The sequence below is a fragment of the Erinaceus europaeus genome, chromosome 2, assembly GCF_950295315.1.
Source record: "Erinaceus europaeus chromosome 2, mEriEur2.1, whole genome shotgun sequence".
In the NCBI taxonomy this organism is placed as follows: Eukaryota; Metazoa; Chordata; class Mammalia; order Eulipotyphla; family Erinaceidae; genus Erinaceus; species Erinaceus europaeus.
Genome location: NC_080163.1, coordinates 198,337,692 through 198,350,583, shown reverse-complemented (window position 1 = coordinate 198,350,583; position 12,892 = coordinate 198,337,692). Strand labels below are relative to the sequence as shown.

The 12,892-nt window shown below is 54.1% G+C and overlaps 1 protein-coding gene across 1 annotated transcript; it reads right to left on the bottom strand.

The window, feature by feature from the left end:
* Positions 1-5,398: 5,398 nt before the first annotated feature.
* NEUROG2 (neurogenin 2) lies at positions 5,399-7,685 on the bottom strand. The gene has a single exon (XM_060186492.1). The coding sequence runs from the start codon at positions 7,182-7,184 to the stop codon at positions 6,549-6,551; it is 636 nt and encodes a 211-aa protein (XP_060042475.1). The 5' UTR covers positions 7,185-7,685; the 3' UTR covers positions 5,399-6,548.
* Between the last annotated feature and the right edge of the window lie 5,207 nt (positions 7,686-12,892).

Below are 12,892 nucleotides of genomic sequence, written 5' to 3'. Positions count from 1 at the left end.
AATACACAAAGGGACCATAAACCCGGCTGAAAAAGGAAGATGGCCTCTTTGTCACAAGGAACTAGCTTTATGGCTGGCCGCCACCATGGCAACCAGCCCCAGGCCTCACTGGCCAGTTGGGAGAATCTGGTTCAGCACCCAGGACTTAGATCTGGGAAGAGGACAGGCTGGGCCCTGGCTCCACCTCACAGTGCCTCAGGAGAGCAGCTCCAGAAGGGAGCATGAGAAAGGGAGTGGAGGGAAGAAGAAAAGCATCCATGACAGACTCTGCACCCCACGGAATGGAGGCACTGCATATTAAGCACTTGCTTGACTGACTGACTAACTGAAACTCCCGAAAGGACAGCTATGGTGCAAACAAGCCCCTCACAGAGGAGTCTTCCCTGTGGTCTGACAGCCCCTGGGGCCTGAGGCCCCAAACCCTTGTGCCCACAGCTAACATGAATTGAAGGTGCTGACATTCCCTGCCCCTATCCGACCCCCCATTTAAAGTGCACCCCACCCCTCCTGTGGGGAGAGCTTTTCTGCTTCTGGCCAAAGATGACTTGTGAGAAAGTTGACCTGAAGAAAAGAGAAGGCTCTAGAATAGCCTTGAAAAGTAAAGGGGTGGGCAGGGGTAGATAGTATAATGGTTATGCAAACAGACTGTCATGCCTGAGGCTTCGAAGTCCCAAGTTCAGTCCCCTGCACCACCATAAACCAGACCTGATCAGTGCTCTGGTAAAAAAAAAAAAAAAAAAAAGTAAAGGGGTTTCCCCACCACCACATACCTCATTCAACCTGTTTGGACAAAGGCTGTAGGGGCCCCTGGCCTCTCTTTAAAAAAAAAAAATTTTTTTTAAATCAACCGGGAGTCGGGCAGTAGCGCAATGGGTTAAGCACATGTGGTGCCAAGTACAAGGACCAGCAGAAAGATCCTGGTTTGAGCCCCCAGCTTCCCACCTGCAGGGGAGTCCCTTCATAGGCAGTGAAGCAGATCTGCAGGTGTCTCTTTCTCTCCCCATCTCTGTCTTCCCCTCCTCTCTCCACTCCTCTCTGTCCTATCTAATAATGATGACATCAATAACAGCAACAACAATAAAAAGGGCAACAAAAGGGAAAATAGATAAATACAAAAAATGTTAAAAAAAAAAAAAAAAAAAGCATGTAAGGTTCCGGGAGGTGTGGCCATGGACATACTGCCTTTCAGCCACCAAGTTGCAAGCAAATGCTACCAAGATGCCAGCCTGACTTCCCTGGGCAGACAGACCTCACCATTGTGTCCTGGAACCCCATCTTCCCAGAGCCCTACCCCACTAGGGAAAGATAAAAACAAGCTGGGGGTATGGCTCCACCTGCCAATGCTCATGTCCAGCAGAGAAACTATTGCAGAAGCCAGAACTCCCACTTTCTGCACCCCATAAAGATGTTTGGTCCCTACTCCCAGAGGGATTAAGAATAAGGAACTTCTGGGGGTGGCCAGTAAAGCACTGGGTTAAGCACACATAGTAGGAAGTGCAAGGAACCCAGTTCCAGCTCCTGGCTCCCCAGTGAAGCAAGGCAAGTCTGCAGGCATCTTGTCTTTCTCTGTCCCTGTCTCCCTCCCCTCTCAATTTCTCTCTGTTCTAGCCAACAACAACAAAAAAAAAAAAAAAAAATGGGGAAAATGGCCACTAGGAGCAGTAGATTTGTAGTGCAGGCACCAAGCCCCAGAGATAACCCTAGAGGAACTCTGGTGGTGGGGAATTGTATGGAATTGTGCCCCTATGATCTTAAAATCATTTAAATCACTAATAAAACACGAAAGTCATATAAGCCATGTATAGAGGAGGCCAGGCAATGGCATACCCAGTTGAACACACACATTACCACGCTCCAGGACCCGGTTCAAGCTCCTGCTTCCCACCTGCTTCACGACTCTCTGTCTCTCTCCTTTTTTTATTTATCTCTCCTTCCTCTCTCGATTTCTTTCTGTCCTATCTAACAAAGAAGAAGAAGGAGGAGGAGGAGGAGAAGGAGAAGATAGTGGAGGAAGAGAGGCAAACTAGGTAACTCACGTTAAGAGTGAAAATAGAAAATATAAAAAGTAAGATTTTTTTATATAGCATTTTTTTATGTCAGAAAAAGGGGCAATGAATGAAGAGAACTGCTTGTGAACTCATGGCCCTTAAAGCTGTGGTCTATGGATGGGGGGGGGGCTTCTAAAGGAAGTCGAGGTGGTGCTGTCTGCTGGGTGAGCTGAGGCGTAGAACCAGGGGACCTCCACACAGGGGCTCATGCCTCCCCCATCCCCCCCCCACACACACCCCGCCCCGATCTCCGGGAACCACCTCCGGGATTCCTGCTCAGGGCTGGGGAAAGGGGAGGTAGATCCCTGCTGAGTGAGGTGCAGAGAGCTGCTCTTGGTCCACTGTCCAGGCTGACTCCTCCTCCCCCCCACCCCCACGCACGCCTCTGGCACCGCCTAAAAGTCGGGGCGCTAGCACTGGTATAGCTGGGGGCTTCCGGGGCAGCATCGCTTTGTGCCTCCATCCTGAGCTGCTGACACAGAACTGAGCCCCAAGTTCTGTCCCGAGAGGAACCTGGCTCCCCAGATTCCACGTGGGGACTAAAGAGCTTCCCACCCCCCCCCCCACTCAGACATCTTCCCTAAGAGGAGCCCCAGGTTGAATAAAACAAACCCGGAAAGAGAAAGGGGTGCGGTGAAGGAGCGGTGCCCTCTCAGCCAGGGGCGCTCAGGCTCTGGAATTGGGGGAGGGCCGTGGGATCCGTGCACCCCAAAGCAGGGAGAGGTGGAGGGACGAGAGACTTCTCTCATACTCCCTCCTCCCACCCTTTTCTTGACATTTCTGAAGCTTCATCATGAATGAAGATTCTTGAAAATAAATAAATGAATGAAGAAATAAACGGGGAGGGAGCTGCTTCGAGCCCCCCAACACTGTCTCAGGAACAGCACTGCCACCACTTTGGCTCTAACCCCCGCCTGAACAGACTTGGGGTCCCCAGGTCACATCAAACCTGTGATGATGCAAATACCCGTTTTCTCCCCCCAGCAAGAATCAGAATTGGGTGCTTCTTGATCCCACCGTGAGCCTGAGCCTTCCTCCTCCCGTGCAGGCTGCGCATATATGAGGCTCACCTAGTGGTGCCACCAACTCCTCTCCCTCTGCCACCATCCTGGGGTACCCCGTGCACCCAGGGCTGCAGGGCAAGGGGTGTGGGACCCGGGGGGCTAGCCTGTCTTCCCCTGGTCTCCTAGCTGGGCCCCAGACTTTCCCCCTCAAATGGATTGATTCTCCATCAGAAGCACAGGGACCTACCCGGTGAAAGCCTCCCTGGAAGAATCTGAAAGCAAGTGCCAGCGGGAACTTGAAGCTTCCAGAGAACGCTGGCCCATTGCAGGTGTGAATGAATGTCAGTCTAGCTGGGGGAAAAACAATCAGGTCTGCGCCCCAGAGACAACAAAAACCCAGATCTATTAATTTCATTCCTATGCATTTATTGGGAAGCGACGAAAGGACGGCCAGCCAGTGTTGATAGCATTTATTTATTTATTTTACCAGAGCACTGCTCAGCTCTGGCTTGTGGTGGTGCAGGGGATTGAACCTGGGACTTGAGAACCTCAGGCATGAGAGTCTCATTGCATAAGCATTATACTATCTACCCCTGCCCATTGATAGCATTTCTATCCACAACATGCCCCAAACCCAGAAGCAATGTCAATGTCCATCAAGGGGCTATGCCCAGGGAGGCAGGGACAGGGGTAAATAGCATAATTACTATGCAAAACAGATTCTCATGTCTGAGGCTCCATCAAGTCCCAAATTCAATCCCCCATACTACCATAAGCCAGAGCTGAACAGTGCTCTGGTAAAAAAAAAAAAAAAAAAAAAAAGGAAAAGGAAAAAGAAAGAAAGAAAGAAAGAGAGAGAGAAAGAAAGGCATCAGGGGTCTGGGAAACTGTGTAGGGGCAGAGCACAGGACTTGCATGTCTGAGAGCCCAGAGCCCCCAGGTTCAATCCCCGGTACCACCACATGCCAGAGCTGAGCAGTGCTCTGGCCTCTTCCTCTTATGCATGAACAAATCTGTCTCTTTCTTTCTCTCTTCCTTCCTTCCTTCCCTCCTCCACTTCCTTCTTTTTAACTAACAGTCCCCATTTAGTATAAAATCAGGCTCATTCTTACCCCACCAGGGAAAGATAGAACAGGCTGGAGTGGGGTGGTGTTGGATCAACCTGCCTAAGCCCATATCAAGCTGAGAAGCAATTATAAAAGCCAGAACTCCCACCTTCTGCACCCCAAAAAGAATTTTGGTCCGTACACCCAGAGGGAGAAAAATGTTAGGACTAGGTGACCAGAGGCCTCTGAATTCTGACTCCATGAAGACCCAGAGAGAAAAAAGAAGAAGAAGAAAGGAAGAACATTCAGAAGTAGTAACAGGTGTAGATGTGGCTTAGAAAGGAAGAGAAGGCGGGACCATAGGGGGGAAAAGAAGGGCAAATATATGTAAATATAGTTATAGAAATAATAGCCCATATCGGTGACCTTAGGAGAATTATTGCTATTTTCAGTAGAGACAATGGAGACACAGAACTCTGGTTGTGGGAACAGTGAAACTGTTTCTCCGTTACCTTGTAATTTTGTGAACCAATATTAAATCACTAATTTTTAAAAAGCAGGCTTATTTTAGATGAAGAAGGCTGGATCTTGGGGCTATGCTGGATCTTGGGGCTGCTACATTCAGTGAGCTCTCAGGAGAAGTCTTTCAGTTTTTTAAATAACCAGCATTGGTTTGCTGTACTACAGCATTCCAGAAGTACATCGTCATACCTCTATATGTGCCTGTGATCAGTCATCCAAACTTCTAATGCCCTCTCACTATCAAAATGAGGCCCCACACACACACTAGGGAAAGATAGAACCAGGCTGGGGGTATGGATCCACCTGTCAACTCCCATATCCATAGGAGAAGCAATTACAGAAGCAGAACTCCCACCTTCTGCACCCCCAAAAGCATTTTGGTCCATATTCCCAGAGGGGGAGAAATGATAGCGGAAGATAACCAGAGAGGGCTCTGAACTCCAACACCATCAGGATGTGCGTGGGGGTGGGGGGTTGGGGGGGTCTACCTGTGAAAGCTGATAAATTAGAAATCTATTACATTGACATTTGAAAAAAAAAAGCCACTGAGAGCAGCGTCATGCAGGCACCAAGCTCCAGCAATAACACTTGTGGCAATAATAATAATAATAGTAAATGGAATATTGATGAATGATAGAAGTACTCTCCACACAATCAGACATGAAGAGGACTGCAGAAAAATACTACTGGTCTGCTTCTAGAAGTCACACACAAGCGGAAGTTAGAACAGCACACAAAAGTTATGAAAATTAGACCTTTTATTTATAGTTAAACCACGTGAACTTTACCGTTCTTCAAGACGTAAATATTGAATACATACTAGAATAAACTCTGTAGCATATACAAAAAAAATACATACTTTCCCCAGGAAAAGTTCCTTTATAATAAATAGGAGGGAACACGTGTGTAATTCAGCCGGATAATGTAGCGTGTCCGCTTAGGTTTTTCACTCTGTTGGTTTATTAATCTCTTGAAAGACTTGGGGGAGTTCCTTCTCCCCTAAAAGGTCGAGATAAATAATGCATGAAGCCCCCCACCCCTTCTCCGCACCCCTCCCCCCTTTTGATGATGAGTTCAGCCGAAATTTCCACGCTTTCATTCATTCCTGACAAAAGCCTACAAATTATACAATGACTTCTAACCTGGCCCTCGGAACAGAAGCGAGACACCCCCCCCCCAACTTGGAAATCCGAAGAGACAGATGGCAAAAGGGAGAAGAGAAAGGAGGGAGGGAGGGCAGGACAAGGGGTTTCTGGCAGATCTAGGAAAGGGGACAAAGTGCACGTCAGCAGCGGGCAAGTTTGGTTTGACAGGTGAGGTTCCAGCGCCCGCAGCCTGGCCCGGCCCAAGGGGGGGGCGGGGTCCCCGCAGGTGCCTGACGCTGCTCTGCTCGGCCCTCGGGGGTGTGTGGGTTGGGGGGGTTCACCAGACAGTGGCACCTCCAGCCCACTAGGGCCCGGGGAGGAAGGGGCGCTGGGCCTGATCTGCCCCCCAACAGGAGAGAGTCATATCTACCTGCACCTGCGAGCTGAGGGAGCCCCCCAAAAGTAAGCACAGTGCACCCCTTCGGTGGCACGAGAAGCTCCGTCTGGGTGGAGGCGCCCGGGGAGATGGGCTGGGGTCCGAAGGCCCGGGGGGAGGGGGGTCCAGGGGCCTGGTGGTCCGAGAGTCTGGCAGTCCGATCCGGAGGTGCAGGAGTTCGGGGGTGGGGGGGGGGCGGAGATGTGAAATCCGGAGGGAGGGATCCAGGGTCCCAAGAGTTTGGGTGTCCAGAAGTCCGGTGGCCCATGGGTCCGAAGTCCGGGGATCTAGGGATCTGGGGGCGCAGGGGGCCGTGGGTCCGGAATCCGGGGGTCCAGGAGGAGCGAAGTCCAGGATGCCAACAGTTCGGGATTCCAGGGGCCCCAGGTCCGGAGTCCGGGCGCGCGCTAGATGCAGCCCCCCGCCGCGGGCAGCGGGGGCACGGGGGGCGGCCAGCAGTCCAGGTCGGAGCCGGCAGGGCTGGCGGGCGAGAAGGTGCAGCTGTAGGGCGAGGCGGAGGCGCAGGCGGAGCCCGAAGGCGCGGGGCTGGGCGCGGGGCTGGGCGCGGGGCCGGGCCCGGGGTCGGGGTGCAGCGACCCCCCGCGGCCGCAGTGTCCCGCCAGGCGCAGAGTCTCGCTGAGCGCCCAGATGTAGTTGTGGGCGAAGCGCAGCGTCTCGATCTTGGTGAGGCGCGCGTCCTCGGGCAGGCTGGGCAGCACCGCCCGCAGCGCGTCCAGCGCCGCGTTGAGCGTGTGCATGCGGTGCCGCTCCCGCCGGTTGGCCTTGAGTCGCCGGCTCCTCCGCAGCCGCTGCGCGCTCTCCGCCGACCTGGCACCGCGGGTCCCGGCCCGAGCCCTGGGGGGACGCCGCCGCAGCTCGAACCCCGCGCCCCGCGCCCCCCGCGCGCCCGGGCCCCCCTCCTGGTCGGCGGCGTCGGCGCTGGAGGCTCGCGGGCCCCGGGCGGCGGCGGGGGAGGCCGGGCCCAGCAGCGCCAGTGCGGGAGGCTCCTTCGGGGGCGCAGGGGGCGCAGCGGGCACGAACATGCCTCCCGGGGAGGAGCGCAGCGGGGAGGAGAGACTCCCGCGCGGTGGGGCTCTCCAGGCGTGTGTGGCTCCTGGGTAGGGGCTCCCAGGAGGTGAGGGGTCCTGGGTGGGGGTCGTCGGCGTGTGAGGTTCCTGGATGGGAATTCCTGGGTGGTGGGGGGGATCCTGGTTCTGTGCTCCTGGGCGGTGGGGGTTCCCAGGAGGTCGAGTCCTGGTTGGGGGTTCCCGGGCAATGGGGGTTCCTGGTTCGGTGCTCCTGGGCGGTGGGGGTTCCTGGAAAGGGGGTTCCTGAGTAGGGGCTGGCGGGCGATGGGGGTTCCCAAAAGGGGGCTCCCCGCGGGGGGCGCGTGGCTGTGCGCTTCTGTCCGTCGGTCAGTCCCCGGGCTGGCACGCGACTCCTGGTGACCATCCACGCTGCTGGGGGCGGCGGCTGCGGGTCGGGCACACGCCGGCCCGGAGGCCCCTTATATGCGCGCGGCCGCGGGCGGTGATTGGCGGGGGCGCGGCGGAGCGTGCCGCTCATTTAGCGCTGAATGGGGCGCGCGGCGCGGCGCGGCGCGGCCGGGCCAATCGGGGCGCCCCGCCTCCGGGGGCCCTGCGAGCCACGCGCCCGCTGCTGCATCGCAGCCGCTCATTAGGGGCCAGGCTGTGGGGGGTTGGTGGGTGCGCGAGGCTGCAAGCTGCAGGTGCAGGGACGCGGGTTGGGGTGGTGCGCAGCTATGGGAACGCAGCCCCTCTCGTTGTCCCCCAAACTGAGAGAGGGCTTTCGGGGACCGAGCGGTAGCGCAGCGGGTTAAACGCAGGTGGTGCGAAGTGCAAGGACCTGCTTAAGGTCCTGAAGCAGGTCTGCAAGTGTCTATCTTTCTCTCACCTTCTCTGTTTTCCCCTCCTCTCTCGGTTTTTCTCTGTCCTATCCAACAACAGCAATAACAACATGGGCAACAAAGGCAAAAAAGAAAAGGGGTGGGGGGGACGGCCTCCAGGAGCAGTGGATTCATAGTGCAGGCACCAAGCCCCAGCAATAACCCTAGAGGCAACAAATAAACAAATAAATGTACAAGAGAGATGTACATCTCAGAGGGGTGGCCTATGCCCCCTCTGCCTGCTGCTCAGTGGAGGGAAGAGCTGTAGACCCTGGGGCATGGGAGACCCTTTCTCCCCACCCCTTTGTACTCAGCCTCCAGTCACCCAGGCTGATAGCCAGAGCCCCCCCCCCCCCACTCCAGTCCCTACTCTGTCACGAGTGCGGGGCACCGGACCTGAGCCGGTCTGGACAGTACAACTGGGGGCCCGCGGGTATATGAGAGGTGGTGCTCCTCAGAGAGCCTCCTGGCTAGTTTGGTGTGAGCTTGTTGGAAAGAGCCCAGGGCAGGTCTGGAGGTGGGGGGTGGGGGTGGGAACGTGGGAACAGTCCTTCCAGTCGCAGGTGCTGGGTCCAGCCCAGAAGTTGGGGAGGGTGGAGGTGAGAGGGGTGCGCTGGGAGAAGCTAGACTCTGAAAGCCTGAGGTCCTGAGTTCAAGCCCCAGCATCGTATGTGCCAGAATGATGCTCTGGTTCTCTCTCCTTTTCCACTTTTTTTTTTCTATCATAAATAAATCTCTAGAAAGACACTGTTCTGGCAGGATTTAAAGTGCCAGCTGAAACAGGGTAGAAAAACCCCACCCACCCCCAGCGTCCCTCTGTCTCCAGATGGTTCCAAAACCTCTGCCCTTTGCTATTCATGCTCTGTACTTTGGAAGCAAACTTCCTTATTCCCCACCTCCCACCTCTGGCCAGGTGTCAAAAGTGCATAAATGAGAGAGAGAGAGAGAGAGAGAGAGAGAGAGAGAAGAGACAGCACCTGCAGCTCCAGGTCTCAAAACCTGGCACCTGCAGGCTTACAACTTGGCTTCAAAGAGAGAGTGACCAAAAGCCAGGGGACAGACAGCAGAAGTGCTGGCCTGGGCCATTCAACAGGCCATAAAGACCCTTCCTTTCCCAAGACAAGAGAAAGCCCGTTCTAAGAGTGAACAGAACCCGGCTTGGCTCCCCTGTCAGAGAGAGTCAGAGGGAGAGGGTAGAGGAGACCTTTTGCTGTGGCTTTCAGTGACTTAGCAGAGGCTGAGCTGGCTGGGTTCTGAGGATGTGATGGAGGATAAATGCTGGTGTCAGGTCAGATATCTGTACCTCATCCTGGGAGTTAGGAGCTACAATGGAGAAAGATTAATAGAATGGGGGTAGGTGGGTGGGTTCAAAGGCAGGTTTGCTTTGGTGCCCAAGGAGACTTGCCTCTTTTTTGTTGTTTCTTGTTTGTTTTTGGTAAAGGCAGAGAGAAATTGAAAGAGGAAGGGAAGATAGAAAGGGACACAGAGAGAGAGAGAGAGAGAGAGGAGAGAGAGAGAGAGCTGCAGCACTGCTTCAACATTCATGAAACTTATCCTGCAGGTGAGGACCAGGGGTTTGAACCCAGGTACTTAGCCATGGTAACGTGTATTCAACCAAGTGCGCTAGTGCCCAGCCCAGAGATCTGCCTCTTTGAGTGGCATGTTTTAACATCTCGGTTTGGTTAGGAGTACTGGTTTGATCTGATGACAAATAGAGGTTAAATAGCCTTAAAGAAAAGATCCTGGAGGCGGGGGGGGGGGTGGGGGGGGTGGTTGTTGTTGGTGGTGGTGGTGGCATAAGGCAGCACATCATGTTAAGCACACATAGTATGAAGCAAGGACCCACTCAAGGATCCTGGTTCCAGTCTCTGGCTCTCCATCGGCAGAGAGGGGGGTCTCTTCATAAGTGGTGAAGCAGACCTGTCTTTCTCTCTCCCTCTCTATCTCAACCTCCTTTCTCAATTTCTCTCTGCTCCTATCCTATTAAAATTGGGGGGGGGGGGCTCCAGGAGCAATGGATTTGTAGTGCCAGCACTGAGCACCACCAATAACCCTGGAGGAAAGAAAAAGAAAAACAGCCTGGATCCTCACCCATAATATCTTCAGACAAAACAAATCCCGGGTGCTTTCTGCTAGCAATGGCTGGCAGAATTGGGGTGTCTGACTACCCATTTTTAATCTTATTTTTTATATTTATTTATTTATTTATATATTCATTCCCTTTTTGTTGCCCTTGTTTTATTGTTGTACTTATTGTTGTAGTTATTGATGTCATTATTGTTGGATAGGACAAAGAGAAATGTAGAGGGGAGGGGAAGACAGAGAGGGGGAGAGAAAGATAAACACCAGCAGACCTGCTTCACCAATTGTGATTCCCTTGCAAGTGGGGAGTCAGGATCCTTACGCTGGTCCTTGCACTTTGTGCCACCTGCACTTAACCCGCTATGCTACCGCCTCACTCCCCAGATTACCCATTCTTTATGCTTCTTCAAGGCATTATGGTTTTAGGATGCTCAGCTGTATAGTTAAGTATACAAAAAAAAAAACTATTAGGGCAAGCTTCATGTCCTTCCAAAGGAAATAATACTCCCCCACTGACTCCCCCAGGACAAAAAACAAGAGAAAGTTCCTTAAGCTTGTGGACAAAAAAAAAAAAATGTACATCAAACTCCAGGTGAATCTAAAGCGAATATAATTTGGGGACAGGGTCTTCTCTGGGGGCTGCTGAGCTGCCTGAGGAGGCCTCAACCCCAGTCCTCAGCAGAAGCACCCCTCTTGGCCGGTTACACTACAGGTGCCAGAGGCCTCCCAGATTCTCACTTATATCTGCAAAGCCTCCTCCCTTCCTGGTCACTCGCAGCACTCTCTTAAGCTAAGTACATTCAAGAGGCACTTGTGTGGTCTGACTGGTCGTGCAGAGGAGGGGGGAGGGGTGCCCCCTGTCCAGAGCGTGAACTGTCCCCAAGGGTCAAACTGTTCGTCTCCAGCCCCGGCTCTCTCTTGGCCTGCAATCCTTTCAGAAAACAAAAGCTCAAAGCAGCAGTTACCAGAGAAATGGGAGCACCGTGATTTAGACTCAACCCCTCCCCAGCACCCCTTCGGCCTCTGAAAGAAAAGCCCCCCTCCCTATTCCTTGTGCATATATAGCCGGGAGAAAAGTGGAGTTGGGGGGGGGGGTGGTTCGAGGAGGAGGGGTAGAGCTCTAAAAAAGCCTTTGTGGCTTCTGAGAAGCTTGAACTCTGAGACGACCCAATAAGCCTTCAAGTTGAGGGGTGGTGGCGCTGTGGGGGCAGTGAGGCCCTGTCCACACCCCGACCTCACACGTGGCCAGAGGGGATACATGACCCTTCTGCTGGACTCCACAGGTGAAATGGGCCTGGGGGAGCACCCTCGCAGAAAGAACAAAAAGTCTGCCTGCCCTGCTAACTGCCCCCCCTCTATAATGCCTCCTCCCCCAACTACCCTGCTGGAGGTGAGGGAGGGGGGTTGTCTGCATGCCAGTGACCCTTTGGGTGGCCAGCCTGAGTCCACAATCCTAGAAACACCCCCATAAGGCACAGGGCAAGGCAGCCAATACTGACCGACCGTCTTTGAGGTTCCCTCAAACGCTGGGGTCTAGGTAGCTAGTGTAAAACTCCCCCCCACACACACACATATACTCCATGCCAGGCCTGGAACAGTGCACAGCACTTGGGCAGGGGTCCATGCACTGAAGCTGGGTTGCCTCACTCTTCCCTGGGTCCCAGGACAAATAACCAAGTCAGTTTAGGCCACCACTCCCTGCTGAATGCCCCCCCCATCCTGTCCCCACACTGGTTCCCAGGGGCCCCCACTGCCTGGCTGCACCAGTCCTACTGTCTGAGTGTAGGAGGGAGGGTCATTGTGGGTTGAGACCCCCCACACACACTCCCACACCCCAAACTTGGGCTGCCCAGAGTATGCAGGGAGGGGCGGGGTGCAGGCAGTGGCCTTTGTAGCAGGTGCAGCTCTGTCTCCCTCCCAAATCCTGTGTGCATGTGTGTGTGGGGGGGTTGTCCCCAACACCCGCACAAGCCTCTCCTCATTCCCCAGAGACATCTCTCAGAGAGAGAAACCAGTCCCAGACAACTCTCAGAATGTAGGTCTCCAGTGTGGGGCTAACCCCCCCATCCAGGGGAGATCAGATCTTACACCCCTATCCCCCACCCCCACTGTTCCGTGCCTGCAAAAAGGGCCACCGGCCACTCAGGGAAAGTGCAGGGGAGAGAGCACTAATCGCTGAACCTGGAGACAAACACGATTAAGAGCCCGAGCCCTGAGTCAGAAAGTCTCTGGGCCATGAGGCTGCTAATCCGGCCTAATCCTTCCTTTGGCATGTCGGGCCAGCGCGCCCACAAGAGTTGTTTTGTTATTTATATTGGCGTTTAATAAAACGCAGCCAGGGCTGAATGGGTCGCCCACTCTCCAATGATAATTAATTCCCTATTTCAGTGACCCAATTGTCCAGGGACAGAGAGCCCGGCGTGGACCTCTCGTGCTTGGACAGCTATGGGAACGCAGCCTTTTGATGTCATTCAAGTTGTCCTTGGGCATCTTCAAGACTTCAAGGGCCCTTTTCTTTCTGAAAGGCGGTGGGAGCTTGACCACCTCTGTAGCATGGGGCGTGGAGAAAGGGGGTGGGGTGAGGTGCTGTGTATGGAGGGATGTGGACAGACAGAAAGGAAACTTGGTGGCATCCTCCTCTTCCTCCTTCTCCTCCTCCCTCTCTCCCCCATCCCCAGGGTCTGAACCCACAAAACACAAAACACATTCAGAGTGGTAGATAAAGACTGAAAGCTGAGTTCTCCCTCTTATATCCCCATGAGA

What these genes read in the sequence shown, in the direction of transcription:
- NEUROG2 (XM_060186492.1), bottom strand. Translation starts at nt 7,184, where the DNA reads ATGTTCGTGCCCGCTGCGCCCCCTGCGCCCCCGAAGGAGCCTCCCGCA.